The following is a 21,818-nucleotide window of genomic DNA, read 5'->3' as shown; positions in this document are numbered from 1 at the left end:
AGCAGTCTTCCCCATGATTGTTTAGCCTAGTGAACCAAACTGAGAGACCATTTTGAAGGCTCAGGAAACCTTTGCAGATGTTTTGAGTTGATTAGCTGATTGGCATGTCACCATATTCTAATTTGTTAAAATAGTGAATTGGTGGGCTTTTGTTAAATGTGAGGCAAAATCATCACAATTAAAAGAACCAAAGACTTAAACTACTTCAGTCTGTGTGCACTGAATTTATTTAATACACGAGTTTCACAATTTGAGTTGAATTACTGAAATAAATGAACTTTTCCACGACATTCTAATTTATTGTGATGCAACTGTACATGTATAGTGAATATTTATCTTCTATATTTTTCTATGTATACCGTTTAAGCATCAAAAAAAAAAAAAAAATTAATTGAAATTTATGTCTGAGTATCACAACATCATTCTTGTTTGGGTCAGAAGAAAGTAGAAAAAGGCTTCATAATCCTGAAGCCTGGAAAGCAGAATGTGGAGAACTACTGATATCCCTTCATTCTATTCAATATTGCACTGAATTCACATGAACTGCATAAAGTTGTGCTTTTAGAATTATTTATTGGAACTGAGATGCACAATTATTTTCACCTTTAACAAGGCATGGTAAAATGAGATTACTACCAACAGCCTGCCTGATGCCAATATCACTCCAACTAACTCCTCACACTTGTATTAGTTGTCTATCAGATGTCATTGTCAAGTTCTCTAATTATATTTAGTCTCATTCTCAGAAGTCTCAGAATACAAATACAATCCACATTTCTTTTTTTCTTTTTTTTTTAAAGCTAATATTTGCACAGAAACCACATCAGTGTTTACTCCTAGATGCTAGCAAACCTAACAAACATTCACAAATCATACCTTTAGATTTTCACTGTGTTTGTGTTCAGAACTGTAAACTATAGTGAAAAGAAGTTTCTGGACTTTGTACAGTTTTATTTTGTATGATTATTACAGGGACTATTCAAAATTTCATGTCAATCCTGCACATCGAAATAATCAATTGTGGGCTCCTCTTTAGATTGTTTCATCCAAGCATTACTATTGTCAGCCCTGAAACAAATGTGAATACAAATTTGCATTAGTTATGATACACATTACACTCAAAACAACCCTTCATGAATACACAAAATATTAATGAACAAACACATTCTATTATAAACACTTTCTATGATTTTTTTACACAGTATCTTTACAGTATCTGTACCATAGCTTATATGAATAACCATACTGATAAATTGATTGGCCTTTATAGAGTATTCATACACACTAGCATTTTTTTAAATAAATTAATATTTCAATAGAACAAGAATGCACTAGATTGATCAGAAGTGACAGTAAAGACATCTGTAATAGATTTCCATTCCAAATAAATTATTTTGAGCTCTTTATTCATCAAGAAAATCCTGATTAAAATGATTTCTAAAGGATAATGGACTGATGAAATGGAGTAATGGCTGTTGAATATTCAGCTTTGTCATCACAGGATTAAATTACAATTTAAAATATTGTAAACCAGAAAACAGTTACTTTAAATTGTAATAATACTACATGTAATACAATAATTTTTTGATCAATAAATGATACCCAGTGTTTGAATGGCAGTGGAAAGGTGAGATGTGTGTGAACATACTTGCTGGTGTGTTGTTTGATGTGGGCAATAGGAGGAGGGGGTCTGGAAACAGTTTCCCTTTCAATCAAAGCAGCCAGACTAGTGTTAGGACACACTGATTTCCCCCTGAAAACACAACACGTAAAACAATCACTGACACAAAGACATACGCTTAACTGAGAGACACCTTTGAAGTTGTGTTTGCTATGATGCTTACAAAAAAAATTGTATTCTTTATTACAGTTTGAGGACCAATCGAAAATGTGACAGTTTCTGCTGACCTGATGGCAGTGACCACTACATTGCGCTTGGGTTCGCTATCATAGCTGACGCTTTCCACACCGTATGCCTCCGCTAGCTCATGGATAATTCTCCGGTGTTCACGCTTCATAGGTGGAAAACAGTGACTCCTCTTAGGCTGTTTACCCTGAGGAAAAACACAATCACAGAGCTCTGAAAACTGACGCTTCAAGTGCTTGAATAGTGGACAGTCAACTATTTATAGCGCGATCACTGGTCTACAACATTTTACCTTGTTAGCCAGTTCAACTAAATTCTTAATCTCCTCCTCAATTTCACTGACGAACTTGAAATCTTTCCTGAATTAAAAAAAAAATAAAAAATTTAGTAGTTAGTAGACTAAACATATAACCTATTATGTGTGTATATTCTATACTTCAGTTTTTCTTCAAACTGTCAAAGCAAATGTGCAAGAACCCAAACTCGAATGGCAATTCTTTAGTGCACACTTGCTAGTAATGTTCAGTTATGAGACAAGAAAATAAAGGATAAGCATTTGTTGCTTTTATAAGTAGGCTGCAATCCTCATTTTTATGTTTAGTCTTGTACAGTTTATACATCTGGCAAGCAACTGAACCTATTAAGTGTAGTAAATCATCCTTTAAGTTTTGAAGAATCCAACAGAAGTAAAGTAAAATGCCTGATGCCTTCATTGAGAGCTCTTCAACCGAATTTGAGCTTAGTGATGTCCTAGCTTTATGTGCTGTTGATACATTCTTGAACTGTTTCAAAATTCAATCCACCTTGCATCTTCTTTGAGAGTGTCACTATATTTGGAAGACGTTGACTTGTTGAAAGTATCCACTGACTGATCAATCTGCAGGGCCTCAGCCAGACGCCTAGAGGCAAAACAGAAAACATCAAAACCTGCGCACCCACACATAGACACATCTAGTAATTTATACAGGGACAGATAGAGAAAAAGAGTGTGGGAATAACATTTTTACGTTCACCTGTTCCTCTCCAGTGTAGCACATTCTTGATCACACTCCAACCTGTGAGAGAACAACCAAGTAAAAATGTTACTCCACTACCAAACCATGTTACTAACAATCAGTGTTGGGGAAAGTTACTTTTAAAAGTAATGAATAAAAAGAAACAAAGTGATGTAATTAGTTACTTTTTTTTAGTAAAATAGTATGTTACATTACTTTTGTATTACTTTTCAAATCTGGGCTGGGCTTGCTTGTTTGTCTTTTAATATGAAAAGTTCTATTTTTGATAAATGTAAAAGCTCTTTCACACCAAAAAGTGAAGTACAGTACAGTAGAGTGCAGGAGAAAATCCAACACTCTTCAGCAATTTAAAAAAAAAAAAAAAAAAAAAAAAAAAATGAAGCACAAACGTTATTTTATCAAAATCATAAAATCATTTTTGCTTATTAGTATGATTTGATAATCGAAGCTCAGCAGCAAAAACACTGGTTAATAAAACTGGATTAAATACAATGATATTTGTGTAAATATTTAATTATTGCAGGTTTACACCATATTCTGAGAAATTTTCACAATTTTTATTCATTTTGAGGAAAACCGAATCGGTTTTTGTGCAAGTTAAGTTACTTTAGTTACATTTAGTCTAAAACTACAGTAAGCATCATGATTACACAACACACACAATGCCACTGCATTTAATCCTGATTTCTCTCAACTGGAGACAGGACAGCTGCCAGTTAATAAATGGGAAAATGGGAAGTTCTTTAACGCTCATGTTGATACCATGTCTCGAAGGTGCAAGACTAATGTGAGACAGGAAATGTTATTTTAGAGAACCTACATCCTAGCTTCTAAGAAGATGATTTGCATTAAATACTTAGAAACGTGACTAGATACCTTAAATGGACACATGTACAGTAGAATATGCATTATGACTGGGTGAGATAGAAGCATCCTGGTTTGATTAGGATATAAATACTGAGCCACAGTGTTCTTTGTCACGCTCTGTCTGCAGCCAATCTGCATGACCTGACTGTTGACCTTTCTTCCAAGAAATGCATTTTCAAAAGCTTTTTGTCTCCTACCTTCAGTGAAATAGAAAATTGCTACAACATAACAGGGTTCCCTTTGACTTACCAGCCATTTTCAATTTAAAGAACCAAAATCAGTTTGTGGTTAGTGAGTGTTTATGCTGTACCCTGCTCTCCTTCAATGCAGCTTTGAACTTGTCAGAAACAGCAAAAACCACTAATGCTGTCACTTACATAAGGTAAACACTGACCCACAGACTATTCTTCTGGATGACTCATAAAAACAAGCAGTCTTGCAAGTTTTAGTCTGTGAGTATACCTGGCTTTTCTTTGCTCTTTCTTCGTGAGCTGTCCAATGTCAACGGACTCTCCCAGCTGCATATCTGACAGCTTGCTGGCAACGGCAATAGCTGCATATCTGTAGAATATAAAGATCTTATTTGCATATGTATATCATTCATTTTAAATGTACTGGCTCGCTATGAGTACACAATCATTAGTGGGGAAATAGAATGAGAAAGAAAAGAAAAGGCTTGTGTCAGCCAATTTATCAACATAAAACTACTTTGAATGTCTATGAAGGCTCTGATAGCGTGGAGTGTTTTAACCTTTGGTAGGAACTGGCTGCATCAGCACAAGGAACGGTCTCTTTCTTTCGGCCACAGTCACACTGCAGTGACACCTAGAGATTAAAAGTGGGAAATAACCATGAGTATAATGTAACGCTCACCATTTTGAAAACTTTCAGCTTACAGAACATGGAAGTTTCTACAAAAATAAAAGATATACACTACCAGTCAAAAGTTTTTGAACAGTAACATTTTTAATGTTCTTTAAAAACAGGCTCTTCTGCTCACCAAACCTGCATTTATTTGATCCAAAATACAGCAAAAGCAGTATTATTGTGAAATCTTTTTACTACTTAAAATAACTGCTTTCTATTTGAATATATTTTAAAATATAATTTATTCCTGCGATCAAAGTTACATTTTCAGCATCATTACTCCAGTCTTCAGTGTCACATGATCCTTCAGAAATCATTCTAACATGGCGATTTGCTGTTCAAGAAACATTTATTATTATTATTATTATTATTAGCATCAATATTTAAGACTGTTTTCTTGGGAAAGAAATTATGGAAATTAATACTTTTATTTAGCAAGAAAGCTGTGAATTAATCAAAAGTGATAATAAAGACATTTATAATGTTACAAAAGATTTCTATTTCAGAATAATGCTGTTTTTCTGAACTTTCTATTCAAAGAAACCTGAAAAAAAAAATCTGCTAAATGTTTTCTGAGCAGCAAAACAGAATACTAGAATGACTGGAGACTGTGTGACTGGAGTAATGATGCTAAAAATTCAGCTTTGAAATCACAGGAATAAATTACATTTTAAAATATATTCAAATAGAAAACAGTTACTTTAAATAGTAAAAATATTTCAAAATTGTACTGTTTTTGCTGTACTTTGGATCAAGTAAATGTAGGCTTGGTGAGCAGAAGAGACTTCTTTAAAAAACATGAAAAATACTTTTCAAAACCTTTTGACTGGTAGTGTAGCTGAGGAGTTTTTGTGCTTAGATAATCAGATATCCTTTTGATCAGTCTTCTACACTTAAGAACAACAAATCATCTGAAGATTGTGACAAGCTGTAATAAACAACTATAATAGATGTTTATGAAAACCATAATTTACTGTTCCTTTCCAACACTTTACATAACCAATAATGTACGTTTGTCTGTAAGCATGTGCCAGACCACAGGCACCCTGCAGCTGAGGAATCGAAAGAATCATAATCAGGCTACAGCTGAGGAAACAAAGGACTGCTTTGAGCAATAACTGCATGTTCCGTCTATAAACTGACTGTGTAGATTTTGGATGAAAGAAGGGCTTTACCTTGGCACTGCAGATAGTGGGTGGACAGGGGGTGCCTGGGTGGCACGGAGCAGCACAGGGGTGTCCACAGCTAGGTCTAGGGTAAGTGCATGGTTGCTTACACTCTCCCTCTGCCTGGCATTCCCCACGGTGACATATTTTCTTACAGTGATGAGAACCGCAGGGTAAGGGTTTATCACACACTAAACCACAAGAGATGTCCTGCAGGTGGCATGGGATATTACTCCTTTGCTAATGAGAAATGAAATGAAAATAGTGTGAAAGATGAGATTTGAAACTTTTCTGAGAGTGCAAAATAGGATAGTCTTTGCTTAAAATAATATATTTAAAAAACATGAAGGAAGTCTTAAGTTTGTTTTAAAAATGTACTTTTACCTCATGATTACCCATGCACCACTTCTTGGTAAGGTAGGTACAGGGAGGACATATCTCCTCACTATGGCATGAATGGAACACTACAGAAAAATCATAAACAAAACAATCAGACTTTTGAACCGTAGTACCGTAGTACAATTAAAGGGATTGTTCACCCAAAAATGTAAATTCTGTCATTAATTACTCACCCTCGTATCATTCCAAACCCGCACTGTTCATCTTTGAAACACAAATTAAGATATTTTTGATGAAATCCAAAAGCTTTCTGACCTTGCATGGACAGCAACGCAACTAAAACATTCAAGGCCCTGAAAGGACATTGTTAAAATAGTCCATGTGACATCAGTGGTTCAACAATAATTTTAAGAAGCTATGAGAACACTTTTTGTGAGCAAAGAAAACGAAAATAACAACTTTATTTAACAATTTCTTCTCTTCTGTGTCAGTCTTCAATGCATGTTCAGGAGAGTACTTGCGTTACGTAGAACCCAGATGCGCTGTGTCTTGTTTACAAGCAAAGGAAAATGCACTGTACATAAAACAGTCTTCGTAAACATGTTTGAAGATTTCAACAGGGAGGATGACTTGCAATTTTTTGCCCAGACTTACTTATTTGAACCAGAACATACAGACGATGAACTAAGAGAGATGGATGTTCTATGTCAGAACGCCGGCTCCTGCATCAGCAGCATCACATGCATACATCATGGTACTCTCATAAACGTGCATCAAAGACTGACATGGAAGAGAACAAACTGTCGAATAAAATCATTATATTTGTTTTCTTTGTGCAAAAACAATATTCTCGTAGCTTCATAAAATTAAGGTTGAACCACTGATGTCACATGGACTATTTTAACAATGTCCTTACTACCTTTCTGTGCCTTCAACCTGGTAGTTGCAATGCTGTCTATGCAGGGTCAGAAAGCTCTTGGATTTCATGAAAAATATCTCTGTGTTCAGAAGATGAACAAAGGTCTTACGGGTTTGGAACGACATGAGGCTGAGTACTTTTCTTTTTTGGGTGAACTATCCCTTTAAAAATTACAAATAGTCAAGCACAGTAACTTCATAATGAATCATACAGCATGTATATAAATCTTGACATACTGTACATCCATTAATTAGTATATTTGTGGTTGACCTGTGCAGTACCTGGATGATCACAATCGTGGCTTCGGGTACATAAGTTTTTACATTCAGGAGGTCTGGTTCCACAAGGGATGGGCGGGAAGAGCACAGTCTCCCCACAGTAGCAGGTTAACTCATCAAAACCTTTGAGAAAACACAGTGCTGTGTAAGAAAAAAAGAGATGGACATACATAAAGATGCTCTAGAAGGCCAGGCTTACTGGTTTGCCAACAGGGCTGGCAGTTGCCACGGTGACAAAGGTCCTGACATCGATGTAGACCGCAATTTAGTTTGTAACCACAAATCATTGAACACTTATGCTCCACATCCTGACAAAGACAGAGAAGTTTACTTAAACCTTTCTTGTGGCTATTATACCTGGATAAACCTATCATGAAAAAAATCTAAAAGACTCACCACACAACACAGCTCTCCACACTTGTGTCTGCCGCAGGAGCGTTTCTTGCTGCAGCGTTTCTCACAAGTAAACACCATATCTCCTGTAAAGGATTGCACATTAGCATTACAACTGCTACTCTGGTGTGGTCAGAACATATAATTAATGTGTTACACAAATAACCAAATCCTTACGTTCAGTCTGAATGGTTGCACAAGGAACTTCCTATGAAGACAGAAGAGAGAGTATGAATTACATCTGCAGTTTTCAGAACTTCCTGACCTTAGTGCAGCTGTACGATAACCGGCTAACCTTGCTGTTACTGCCACATCTGCATTTAATAGAGGAGGTCAGAGAGCATGGCCCACAGCTGTCCTCATGGCAGAGCTTTTCACACAAGTGGACAGAATCTACAGCAGATCAGATGCAAGAGAAAAGGAAATATAAGCATTTTGAACAGTTTTATGCTGAAAGTGTTACATATTATGCTACTGTAAGACAATGGAAATGATAGGAGACTGTCAAGCATTCACTTCCAAAATGAGCAAAAATGTAAATATTCAAGATTTTGCCAATATAAAGCAATTTGCAAACAATGTATGTGACTCTGGAACACAAAACAATTCATGAGGGTCTGAATAAATGAGCTTTCCAGTGATGTATGGTTTGTTAGGATAGGAAAATATTTGGCAGAGATACAACTATTTGAAAATTCAGAATCTAAGGGTGCCAAAAAAAAAAAAAAAAAAAAAAAAAAAATCAAAATATTGAGAAATCGCCTTTAAAGTTGTCCAAATAAAGTCTAGCAATGCATTAAAATTAAAATTAAGTTTTGATATATTTATGCTAGAAAATTTCCAAAATATCTTTATGTAACATGATATTTACTTAATACCCTAGTGATTTTTGGCATAAAAGAAAAATCTAGAATTTTCACCCATACAATGTATTGTTGGCTATTACTACAAATATACTCGTGTTACTTATGACTGGTTTTGTGGTCCAGGGTCACATATGTGCAAGACTCTAGAATCCGCCCTTATTCTGTCATACATTCTCACCCTAGTTTCAAAATAGCTTGATCCAGACTTTGGCATGTTGGACTGCTCAAACAAACCAAGAAATGTTTTGAAAGTATCACAGGACCAGTGGTTTTCTTATTGTTTGCACTGCATACTTAAAGTAAGGATGAAATTAAGTTGTGATAATCTTCTCTTTTCCTATTTTAACAACAAACTTCCTCTTCCATTTATGAACAAATATCATTCCAAATCAGACCCATACCACCATCTCCACAGGGCAGCGGCTTGTTGCAGGTCTTGCCACAGGAGGGGATCGGGTCAGTACAGGTCTTTCTCTCTGGATAGCCGAGCTCCAGAAGTTTAGCTAACGGAGTCTGTCCACATGAACAACTGTGAACCAGCTTGGGGCTGAGTGGACATGACTGACACTGGCCAGGGTGGCATACCTGTTGACAGCGGTGGGACTTGCAGTCTAGCATCCTAGAGCAACAGATTGAGAGATGAGAGCTCACATACATTTATGGAAAAAGAGTGCAAAATATCTGAATGCAAATGTCTGTATTTAATAACCAGGCCAAAAATGAACACATCATTAAAATGAACTAAAACACAAGTCTACATATTTAAGACTAGTTAACTTAGATATTAAGGCTCTGCATACAGAATACTTATAAAATGTTTAATGTCATACATTGACAAGTGAAGAGAATGTCATTACATACTTTCCACAGGGTTTGCAACAGGAGAAGTATCCTGATCCATCAAAATTTTCCCGATCAGTCCCACATGCCACCTCCCTGAACACCACACCACAGAAGCAGGCTGAAATGGTACAAAGACATTGCAGGAGAATTACAATGCATTACATTAAATGATTGAATAAACACTAAAGCCAACTAAATGACACAAGGACTACTTACCTTGCTGAACACGAAGTCGGCAGGGTTGGCATGGCCCTGAGTGGCACACCTGGGCACAGAAGTGCTCTGAGCAGTTCAGTCGAGCCCCACAAGCATCCTCACAAAGCAGAGGTCCTGTCTGACTGCAGCGAACCTGCTTACTGCACACATAAGAAACTGGTGTTGTTCGGCCCGCATATACAGTTGAGGTCAAAAGTTTACATACACCTTTCAGAATCTGCAAAATGTTAATTATTTATTAAAATAAGAGGCATCATACAAAATGCGTGTTATTTTTTATTTAGTACTGACCTGACTAAGATTCACATAAAAGACGTTTCCATAGTCCACAAGAGAAAACAATAAATGTAGAAAGTTTACATACACTTGATTCCTAATACTGTGTTGTACTAGTGATAGTTGTTCATGAGTCTTTTGTTTGTCCTGAACAGTTAAACTGCCCGCTGTTCTTCAGAAAAATCCGTTAGGCCTCACAAATTCTTTGGATTTTCAGCATTTTTGTGTATTTGAACCCTTTCCAATGATGACTGTGTGATTTTGAGATCAATCTTTTCACATGGAGGACACTGATGCTCCAAAAGGAAATACAATGCATTAAGAGCAGGGAGGTGAAAACTTTTTAAATTTGAAGATCAGGGTAAATTTAACTTATTTTGCCTTCTGTGAAACATGTAAGTATCTTCTGTAGCTTCTGAACGGCAGTACTAACTCAAAGAAATATGATATTTAGGCAAAATATGAAAAAATTTCATAGTGTTTAAAAGTTTACACCCCTGGCTCTTAATGCGTAATTTTTCCTTCTGGAGCATCAGTGAGCATTTGAACCTTCTGTAATAGTTGCATATGAGTTCCTCAGTTGTCATCAGTGTAAAAAGATGAATAACAAAATCCCAATCATTGCTTCAAAGGGTTCAAATACACAAAAATCCTGAAAAACCAAAGAATTTGTGGGACCTGGATTCTACTAAAGAACAGCAGGCAGTTTAACTGTTCAGGACAATCAAGGGACTCATAAACAACTATCACTAAACAAAAAAAACACAGCTGTGGATCATTCAGGTAACAACACAGTATTAAGAATCAAGTGTATGTAAACTTTTGAACAGGGTCAGTTTTATAAATTCAGCTCTTATTTTCTCTTGTGCATTTCAATCCCTCTTATTTTGGTAAAATTATTAACATTTGGCAGATTCTGCAAGGTGTATGTAAACTTTTGACCTCAACTGTATCTGGGTAAATTATTATATACAGAGTTAATTAGAAATAGATAATAGTACCTCATTCTCCCACACTTGCAGGACTTTGTGATAAAAGCTGGACACTGTGGACAGGGTCCAGGATGGCACAAGCTGCACAGAGCAAGAGAAATTCTTATCATGCAAGAATGTCAACACTAGATTGACCAATGGCACAGCACATATCCTATAAACATATGCAAAATCACAGCTGTGCAAACAAGCGAGTTGCCTTAATGACTAGTTGAGTAATCACTCCTAAGAAAGATGCATAATTGGCTGGTAGAAGGCAAGCATATGGTTTCAGGTTTACCAGATGTGATTCTTACGAGGTGTTTACATTAGACTTTAAAAAAAAAAAAAAAAAAAAAAAAATAGATTTTTTATAATCATTGTCACCCAGTCTAAGCCAAAAGCATGTGAATGCATTGATTGTTGGCAGCAGATTGTGCTGCTGAGTTCTTACATGTTACAGGGGTGATTGCATTCCCCTCCACTCCTCTTTTTCCCACACATATCTCCACAGCTGTGAGGGATCTCAGTGCGTTGAAACTCAGGATTGGTCACCTTCCCTGTCCATTAATATGAAAGGTGAACAAACAGAAATCTAGAGAACCAAATTCTTCAGTTTTACAGCATTATCCATTATAAACAAAGCCATATTGTCATTTTACAAACTGTGGAGATTTAGAACAGAAACAAAAATATCACGTAAGACGCAGAAACCAAAATCATCTTACCACAGAAGCAGGTATAAGCATTTGGGGCTTTAAGTGCCACATGCTGGCATGCAGGACAACGCCAACCTTCAGTGCCATCTGTAAATATTGAACCATTTAGAGTTGTTATTAAACTATGGACTAGCCCACTGTATTTGAAATTTATTTTTTAGAAATCATGTCTACAGTCTGTCTGTATATTGATGTTAAAGTTTCCTCTAAGAAAATCAGTTCACTCTGCAATCAAATTTTTGAAGCCTCTAGGCAGCTATTTTGAGCATGCAAGACCAACACCTATCGACTTTGAATAAGGAAATATTGAAATATCAAAAACTACTCATCAGACTCACAAAAAAACAATAAAATGATAAAATCTGACATAAACTCTCCAATAAAAATTCTTACACTCAAATAGCATTATTAAAAAAAGTGGATATATTTTAGGTCAGCACTGCCAATGCGCACGTGCAGTCTTAAGCTCAAGTCTCAGGTTTCTATGGGAACTGGAGCTTCTAACGGCAGCTGCAGTGATGAAATGACTCTACTATCTGGTTTATTTAAAAGACAGCTGCACTGCAGCCACCAAATTGCGTGTTGCGGGTTCTCCCATTCGTAGTAATACGAGTCTCTGGTAATGTCCCCTATCATAGGTAAGAGGCGGTTGACGTACCATCAGCATGAGATGTAGGTGACCGAGCCCATTTCTTGATGCAGTTAAGGTGAAATACATGGAAACAGCTCTGACAGCTCCAAACCGGAGCCATGACCCGAATCACTTCACAACAGACCATACACTCATACTTCTCCTCCGTCAGCTGTTCAATTAGACAACCTATATAAACACACACAGCGTTGAACATGTTAAAAAAAAAATAACTCATAAACAACAGAGACACAGAAATACTATCAGACACCACTTTGTCAGCTATTAATTATTGTACAAAGTATTTACAACCAGGGTATAGCTGTAAGACAATTATTTGTTACAAAACCAAACAAGAACTCATATATTTATACTCAAGTACAAGAACTCATATACTCTGGGTTACAGGATTGGTTTGAAGTTGAAAAAATCTCAAGTTAATTAATAACTACTGACGATGTGAAAGTGTGAATGTATGACAGTAGTGTATATCAGTAGCGAACAGCCAATCACATGCTGTGCTAGTGTTGTCAAAAGACCCGGTACTTCGGTACCAAGTCGGTACTAAAAAAAATTAAATGTTACGGTACCAGGTTTTCTTAAGTACCGGTGGTACCGAGCGCCCGGTCAACCCGGTTCTTACTGCGCTATGCGGAAAGTACGCACTGCGCAGTTGTTGCGTCTTCTTCACAAAAGCACAGAGACACGGCGACCGGCGGTGCTGCTGATGCGGCTGCTCTGAATCCGCTTGTTGAAAAGAAAGGAGGAAGGAGCCACGTGTGGAAATATTTTGTATTTGCGGCTGATGACAAGGGCAACATCATAGATCATCAGAAACCCATTTGCAAACGGTGCATCGAAGTTCTTTCTCAAAAGGAGGAAATACATCGAAATTAATAAAACACCTCAAAGACCGACACCCAGATTTAATGAAAGAGTTCAAGCAGGTAAGTTTTCATTTAATTTTATATTTAGAGCTTTTGTTATAAAAATTATACCTTAAATAAACATCGCCATTTGCTTAGTTAATCGTTAGCATAAGCGCGGCTAATGCTAACGCGAGTATTAGAATAAACTTCTTTATTACGTGTTTAATGCTCCTATAGCGTTTATTAAAAAAAAAAAAAAAAACAGGACATGATAGTGTGGTATTTTTGCACACCTGAGGCTTTTAAATGACCTGTGTAGCTAAAATATGTGTGTTAGAGAACAAATGTACAAATGTATGGTTAATGTTTATAGCCTTAAAATCGGTCCATCAGAAAAGCAGTTCTAGGCTATGAAATATAGTTTGCGCAGTTTGATTAAATAAAAGTACAGTCAAATACAGTCCTGTATAGTTTGGTAAAAGATACTATTCATTAACATTACTTAATATTATCTAACATCAATTTACAGTGAGTGAACATTAATTAATGTGTGTGAATTTTGTTTTATACAAACATTTGATGGTTCATGTTTGTTCATTGTGCGTGAAATAATGTTAACAGATACAACTTTTAATTTAAAATAAATTATTAATACATTTTGAAATTAAGAGAATAATTGCTATGTAACACTTGTTTTTTTAAGTCATGTTAAATGGAGTCTTTTTGTAAAGTGTTTTTAATAAGACAGTTTCCGTCTGTGTAACATTGATATCTTACACTCAATATAAGTAATCTTATCTAACTTAATAAAAAGCTGAGGTTTGTTATTTACTGAAAAGTTATATATAAAGTTCTGTTTAGCTGGTGTCAATCTAATATTGCATTTAGTTAGACTCAGCCAATTGTTTTATTTATATTTTCCTTTTACAGCTGCAGGCTGAAGAAGACCACGAACCAAACTCCTAAGCAGACAACGGTTCCAGATGCTTTTCAGCAGCAGAAGTATGACAAAAACTCACCTGAGGCAAGAAAACTGAACCGAGCTGTTGCTGAATTCACATGTATGGATCAAGTGCCAGTTTATACAGTGAAAAATGGGGATTTCAGCAAATGCTTCATCACCTCAGCCCAAAATACCAGCTTCCAAGTCAAAACTTTGTTTTATTTTTGTTTGTTATAAATAAAAATAGTGTTGTTCAATTCATGTTTTTGTGTTTTGATTTGGTACCGAAATTGGTACCGAGAACCGTGGATTTTCACTGGTATTGGTACCGAATACTGAAATTTTGGTACCGTGACAACACTATGCTGTGCAACAGTTTACTTCTCAGAAGAAAGTTTGTGAGATTCGTCCTCTGTTGTATATTAAGAGGAAAAAAAGGGGGACAACTAAAGGACATTTTCCTGTATTAAACTGTTGAAACAAGTTATTTTTTAGTGCTGTCAAATGATTAATTGCATCCAAAACATCTGCCTGACGTACTATATTACTATATTACCACATAGACAAGCAGTTAACGGTCTGTCTGTCACAGACTGCGTTACTTCCACTTCCTGTGGAATTTTTTTTCTACCACTAATAAAATTTTGGTCGACCAAGCCTCTTTGCATCGCCTAATGATTAGCCGACTATTAGGGGGGCGGCCCTAAAAATTATATTATGTTCATATATTAAAAGTATTTATGTATAATATTAATTATACGAACATAAATATATACATGTAAATCTTTTCAAAATAAATACTGTATGTGTGTTTATTTATATATACATAATAAAATACAGAGTATACACACATATATTACGTAAAAAAAAAAATTTATTTGGGATGTGATTAATCCTGATTTATCGCTTGATAGCACTAGTTATTTTGCATATTTCCACAACAACATTTTTATAATGTCTTATAAGTCTTATAAATTGAGTCCTAAAGCTGCAATATACTATATACATTTATATGCATTTAAACTGAAAGTTTGCTATTAATTGCTACATTTAAACTGGTGGAGAGACTGACATTGTGTCAGAAGGATCACACTGCTCAGAGCTTATTGGTCCAATTTTAATTTTAGACCGCTTACTTAAAACAAAACCTGCCACAGAGCATGTCAGAACACAAATTAAGACATTTTTGATGAAATTCGAGAGCTTTCTGACCCTGCATAGACTTCAAGGCCCAGAAAGGTAGTAAGGACATTGTTAACGCGTTTCTGTCAATGCATGGTCAGAATTCTCGGATTTCATCAAAAATATTTTCATTTGTGTTTTGAAGATGCCTAAAACCCAGGACTGGCACAAACTAATCAAAACCAGCTTCATGGTAAAAGCCCCTGATCTAAAACACATCACCTGTCTGTGTTTCTTTGCTTTTTGGAGCCTCTGTGCGCTTCACCGGTCCAGTCCGTCGCTCAGGACCCCCACCTCTCCTCAGCCCTGGATTCTGCATTAATGGCCTTTTCCCTCTCGCACCTCCTCTGTTCATGTTGGACTCCTCATGTCTTCCACCCTCACCTTCTGCAACTCTCCTCTCCTCCGCTCTGTTCTGAGCAGGTTCTCTTTCTCTCCAGTTACCCTCAATCCCAAGGCTAGGGGGCGGTCCTTTCCTCCGGGAATTGGGTTGCACGCGCCGATCTCCACCTCTCCATCCCTTATGGCTCCTCTGCTCAGACTCTGGTTGTTCATGAACTGCTGCAGGCTTTGCGTCTCCAGCATCAGCCTGGTTTTCCCGGTTCTCCTGTTGGTTCCTGAGCAGAGGCTCATTTATCGATCTCTCAGCTCTCGCTTTATTGGGCTGCTTACGTCGGTTGTCTTGATAAGACTTTCTTACATCAGCTTCCACGGTTGTTCTTTCTTTCTTCTCCTCATCTGTGGATCTATTAGAAGTGGGTGAGTTTGGTCGCTCACGACCAAAAGCTCCATTGTCCTTTCCAGAGCAGTCGCTATCACTTCCAGGTTTTGTCCATCTCTTGTTCAGAGGGCGATGGTCATTACTGTGCCTACCATCGCCGCGTCCTCCTCGTCTTCCTCCTCTGCCTCTACCTCTGAAGTCTTCTCTGATGGGACGTTCAGGAGGAGGTAGTGTATTATTGGCAGGATTTTCAGACTCATTTTGATCATTCTTAGTCACACCGGACTGTCTAACGTGATGATGAGGCCTAACATGATGAGCCCTCCAGTCCTGACTGTGGTGCTGTTGCCTGTAATTTCTCTTAGTATGGGCCTGGTTGGGTTTAGCTTGTGGTACAAACTCAGCAGACTCTGGATTCAACTTCGATGTGTCTAAAAGTGAAGACAAATGGTTGTCAGGCTTATTTTCTGCCCTTTGATTTTATTACTATAGCATTATCTATACAGCCACGGATGGATTCTTTGCATGCACTGTACATTGTGAACACATTGACTCAGCTTTTTTACAAAAGGCAGAAACGTCACATGGCGAAGATAAGACGTCACCTACCATTCTCTCTACCGTTAAAAGGTCTGTCGATCAGTCAAAAAATGTAATTCATGAATCTACTGGCGTGCTTTTAACTTGTTACACATTGACAAACCAACTTCCACTTCGTCCCTACGGACGTGACGTGACGTAAGGTGGTGATGGCTGGTAAAATATTCTTCTCTAAACGGTCAAATAAATCGCGTAAAGAAGTCACAAAACACCTTTTTATTTTATTTTGTTTAATTTTCTCAAATACTTCGATAATATTGCTGAGAAGAGAGGCCGTAAACAACCACACTTCTCACTTCAGCTAGCCGTTATGAGGCGCGAAGCCATAATTAAACCCTTACCTGTAACGGAGGCTTCAGCCATTCGGCCGGAACTCAAGACAGTTGAGACGAGATTTACTCAAAACGGCGGAGTATATGATAATTCAACTGAGAAACCGATAAGGAGAAGAATTGTTTATGAACTACACTGACTGAGTTGGTGCTAGTTGTGCTGAAACTGCTCGTCCAATCAGAGAACACCGATCGCTCAGACAGACACGTGACTGCAAGCGTCACAGCTGTGACGTCACATATTTACATCTATTTATTTTTTAAACATATATATATATATATATATATATATATATATATATATTTTTTTTTTTTTTTTTTTTTTTTTTTTATTATTTTTATAACAACGACAACCCGATTACTATTCATAGTTGTGTAATATAATACGTGCGTACATTTAAATTGGTTCTTTATAGAAGTACGTTTTTCCCCTCATATACCTTGGCAATAAAAGTACATTTCAATGTGCACTTTTTTTTTATTTACAGAAATGTGTTAATTTAGGATTAATTCTTCAATAAGATTGAAAACATTGTTTTAAATGTGCATTCAATAATTTTCTGAATAAAAAATAGCGCATTAAACAATGGACATATGCACACTGGCTTAATAAATACGTCAGAAATAGCATTAAAAGCTTATTTATTTTATACGGATTGGATTGTGTTATCGGAGGCCACATAACCAGCGAAATTTTACTCGTAACCATCTGTTATTCCACATTTTCGTTCACGGAATTACTAAAGTAATTATGAATAGAGCATTTTCTACAGTGGTATTGGTAACTGAAACCTTACCAAATTTAGACCTATTTGCAATAAAGTGCAACACATTCTACGTCACAACTAAAATACTGTACACAGAATTCTCAGTTGACGGTAGCCACTGATCTCCGTAGTATTTTTTCGGTGTACAGACGCCAATGCCTCTATTCCATGACTAACATTGTTCTAATGCTAAATATTTTCTTGTAACACAAGAAAGAATCTTATAAAGGTTTGGAACAACTTGAGGGTGTGTAAATGATGACAGAATTTTTGGTTGAATTGTGTGAGCTGCGCATGCATTTGTTTGGCCCTAGGGTCATTTGGTGCCTTTTGCGTCCCTTAGAAATGTTCAAATATAGATTTAATATAACAACAAATAAATGTGTAATTTAAAAACATTACAATACTATGTATGCTTTCATCAATATTACATTAAAAAATGTCAATTAAACATTATTTTAAATAATTTAAATAGCGTTTATGCTGGTACATGGTTTTTGGCCTGTCCCTCACTATGCCTTTTCGTTTTCAGCAAGACTTTTAATTTGCAAAATGAAGGCAAAATTATATAAAAATCACATTTGCATATTGTTCTAAATATAGTCTAATTGTTAAACAATGTTTTTGGCATGTGTTTTTTCTATAAAATATAAATCATTTTATTGGTGTCCCCTGATTTCATGAAAAAACCCTTGTAAAATAATGTACATTCAAGTGACATAATTTCTAGAAGGTTACATCATCTCTCAACCAGGATTCCAACACTTAAAACACAAGCATGTTTCTCTCACTCCTCTGCAATCTATTTTTGATGATTTATTGATTGACTGAGGGGGGACCATCATGCAATGTCATTTCTGTTACCATTTTTAAAATGTAAATTTAAACTATTATTCTCTACATTTAAAATATAATCAGTATCTACAAGTAAAATCCTTTCAAATTGTATGATATGTGCTTCTGTGAACTTGACTATTAGCTAGCAATTAGCGAATTTGTTTGAAACCATCAGACCTGTTACTGTCAACCTGTTACTTTTTAGAGTAACAGGTTTTGACATGTGGGTAACAGGGATGACACTGATTAGGTTTGACCCTGTTTTTAAAGGTTGTCTGTGTAAAATTCAAACACCTTCAGTATGTTATTGAGCTAATGCCTATATCATTCAGTGGCATATGAGTTCTAATCAAACTATAGTATCTAGTAACGCTTGTGTCGGTAAAAGGGTTGACAAAAATACCAAAATATAAGGTATAAAAATAGTCATAAAATAATATATTACATAGCCTGAGATCACACAATACATTTTTTGTCATTTTAAGGTGTCTTCATTTCATGGATATTTAAAAAAAAATATTGATTAAACATATTTTATTTTTCACTTTTTCCAAGTGGAAAAGGGACTGATTTTGTGGAATGATCCACTAACATTTACTTTGACCTAACTTCCATAAATATTCATATACATAAATAAACTACAAAACCAGTCATAAGCTTTGCATTGATGTTTGGTTTGTTAGGATAGGACAATATTTAGCCCGAGATACAACTATTTAAAAATCTGGAATCTGAGGGTGCAAAAAATCAAAATATTGAGAAAATCACCTTTAAAGTTATCCAAATGAAATTCTTAGCAATGCATATTACTAATCAAAAATTACGTTTTGATATATTTACAGTGGGAAATTTACAAAATATCTTTATGGAACATGACTTAATATCCTAATGATTTTTGGCAGAAAAATCTGTAATTTTGACCCTTACAATGTACTGTTAGCTATTGCTACAAATATACCTGTGCTACTTATGACTGGTTTTGTGGTCCAGGGTCACATATAGAACAGGAATGGAGACATTCATTTTGAAGACCAGACCAGGAAAGGAAACTGTCTGTTTAAACAACTTTATTATTTAATCAAATTGTATAATGTAATCAAATTGACAGTAGTAACACAAGAGTACACAGATTACAGCATTGTGTATTTCACTGTCTCTCAATGTGTGGCACAACATGAAGATTATGATTATCAAAAATTCAGGTCGCTAATATGTTTGTTTCCCCGAATTTTGAGACCAGGCGTCACTGCTGAACAGAAAATTGATCTCTTTCAACAAACATTCTTTGAGAATATTTCACAAAATAAACATCCATTTCGCCCTTGTGCACTCATACACATTCAGATAGATTCAATGTCACACACATACATACACATTCAGGTTACATCTGCTGAAAATAATCAGGTCTTCCAGTGAAGAAAGTTGATAAAAATAGAATTTAGACCTTGATTTTTTGGTGAGACACCCTGTTATGTGGATAAAATAGGAAACAAATATATCTCCCTTGCATGCATGCTTAAACACCTAACAGACATAAAAAAAAGAAAAAAAAAAGGAAAAAGAAAAGAAACTCCCAGGAACTGCCCCAATGCATAGGTTTGCTGAAATAATAAAACAGAAGACAGAAATATCTACCATTTTCCATATTAGTCTAATAATATGTGTGTGTTAGTGTGTGAGATGACAGTTCTTTGGTCACAATACTTGTAATGTCTTTTCAGGAGAAAGTAATATGTGCCATAATTTCATTTCAAACTCGAAATCCATTATTAGTGAACACGATGGAAAATATTATTTAGAACATACAGAATGTTTATCATATAAGGTTGTAATACGCTGCGTTACTCTACCTATAGAGTAATAAATCACATTCTTAAAGTCAAAATGAATTCATTTTTGCAGTTCTCAGTTCCACTGCTTGTAATCAAGCTGAAATGACCTTGACAGCAGTGTGAGGGCTTTTCTATATCACTATATCAAATATTACAAACAAACAAATGTCTCTGTCTGGCTAAGGACTGACAGCTGTCAGTAGACACCACCTGTCTTGTTGAAGTACAAATCCTTGATTTCAACTACGGCGTGTTTAAGGGATCATTGTGTACCACAATATTACAACAAAAACAACAAAAAAATTAAAAGAAAGACACACACGCAATCTCACAAGCGCCTGTCTTGTAAATATGCATTAGTAACGTAAGATAAGAAAAAAAATTAACTTGTAAAAAGCAATATATGTGCGTTAAGTGGATATGTGCAAAAATGTCCTAAATGGTTGAAATATGTTTGGATGAAAAAAAGTGTTGACACATTTGTTCACAGAACATTTTCTGATTGTATCCAAACAAGAGGAGGAGACACAGTATCAGCAATTAAAGTCATCCAACATACTCCAAAACATCTGCTCAAATCAAAGAGATGAAGTCATAAAGGAATAGGAAAAAAAACACCTGGAAAAAAACCCTACAAAACCCTTTTGAAGATATATAAAGGTCTATATAAGATTTCCAACACAAACTGAACGAATGTGCATTTCAGAGACTGTCAAGACAAAAAAAAAAATCTCTCAGAGAGGCACATCAAATCAGAGAATCAAACGTAACTGCATTCAGTTCACTGATGATTTTGAGGGTAAAAGGTCAAAACCTCATCACGTACAATCAACAAACAAATGCTGTTCCCCACGTCATGTCAGGAACCGAGCAGAAGCCGCTGGGCTGTTATTCATCCAGCTGATTAACAAACGTTTCCTCTGAATGTGGATTGTTTTGAGTGTTGAAAGCAAGATCCAAACATTTGTTTCTGGATGCCTCTTCCATTCAGTCACCACACCCTCCCTGTTTCCAGTTTGCTCAGTGTTTTGGAGGGTTGGTGGAACTTAATGATTAGAGATGTGGGGATTTGTAGCTAGACATCAAGAAGGTTGCTGGGCTGTGTGTGACTTCAGAAGTCAAAGTTGAAATCTCAGCACTGCTCTGATTCAATAAAGCCTTCTTTTTCTAGACCCATAGGCTCTACCTCTGCGTATGCTGGATGACCAGATCCTCGCCGAAATTTCATCGCAGGCCATCTGCTGGGACGTCTCTGTAAATGTGTGAATGTGATAATAATAAATTATTTCGTTTTAATTGCACTCCACATCAGAGACAATACATACATGTTCTACTAGGTAATAAATGTATTTACATTAACATTTTTGCTTAAAGGGATAGTTTGCCTAAAAAATAAAAAAATCTGTCATTAATTACTCACTCTCATATTGTTCCAAACCAGTAGGACCTTCATTCACCATCAGAACACAAATCAGAACACATTCAGGCCTATGTTCAAGTG

At 36.0% G+C, this 21,818-nt stretch overlaps 2 protein-coding genes across 2 annotated transcripts in view; both read right to left on the bottom strand.

The window, feature by feature from the left end:
* Positions 1-371: 371 nt before the first annotated feature.
* Positions 372-17,073, bottom strand: nfx1 (nuclear transcription factor, X-box binding 1). Its single transcript, XM_051114806.1, has 24 exons — positions 16,891-17,073; positions 15,451-16,380; positions 12,262-12,423; positions 11,613-11,690; positions 11,339-11,444; positions 10,915-10,986; positions 9,638-9,777; positions 9,440-9,539; positions 8,980-9,197; positions 8,008-8,105; positions 7,890-7,920; positions 7,716-7,798; positions 7,519-7,627; positions 7,323-7,442; positions 6,168-6,247; positions 5,793-6,023; positions 4,502-4,575; positions 4,213-4,311; positions 2,881-2,922; positions 2,671-2,766; positions 2,160-2,226; positions 1,909-2,054; positions 1,649-1,753; positions 372-1,068 (listed from the first exon to the last, which is right to left on the bottom strand). Exons 1-24 carry the CDS (start codon positions 16,910-16,912, stop codon positions 993-995), a joined length of 3,285 nt encoding a protein of 1,094 aa, XP_050970763.1. The 5' UTR covers positions 16,913-17,073; the 3' UTR covers positions 372-992.
* A 2,462-nt stretch (positions 17,074-19,535) lies between these two features.
* The window catches only part of plxdc2b (plexin domain containing 2b), a 70,849-nt gene continuing 68,566 nt past the window's right edge, over positions 19,536-21,818 (bottom strand). The window contains exon 14 of the mRNA XM_051114816.1: positions 19,536-21,569. Coding sequence (XP_050970773.1) covers positions 21,450-21,569 — 120 coding nt within the window. The 3' untranslated portion in view covers positions 19,536-21,449. The remainder of the gene's footprint in view (positions 21,570-21,818) is intronic.

The sequence above is a fragment of the Labeo rohita genome, chromosome 7 (genome assembly GCF_022985175.1).
Source record: "Labeo rohita strain BAU-BD-2019 chromosome 7, IGBB_LRoh.1.0, whole genome shotgun sequence".
Lineage (NCBI taxonomy): Eukaryota > Metazoa > Chordata > Actinopteri > Cypriniformes > Cyprinidae > Labeo > Labeo rohita.
Note: the sequence above shows the minus strand (reverse complement) of the source record. Positions and strands in the feature narration are given on the sequence as shown.

Excerpts from the sequence above, each read along its gene's own strand:
- nfx1 (XM_051114806.1), bottom strand. The coding sequence starts at position 16,912 with ATGGCTGAAGCCTCCGTTACAG. Across the intron at positions 11,691-12,261 it reads ACCTACATCTCATGCTGATG|ATGGCACTGAAGGTTGGCGT; the intron begins GTACGTCAACCG and ends CAATATTTACAG. Across the intron at positions 2,055-2,159 it reads TAGTTGAACTGGCTAACAAG|GGTAAACAGCCTAAGAGGAG; the intron begins GTAAAATGTTGT and ends GTTTTTCCTCAG.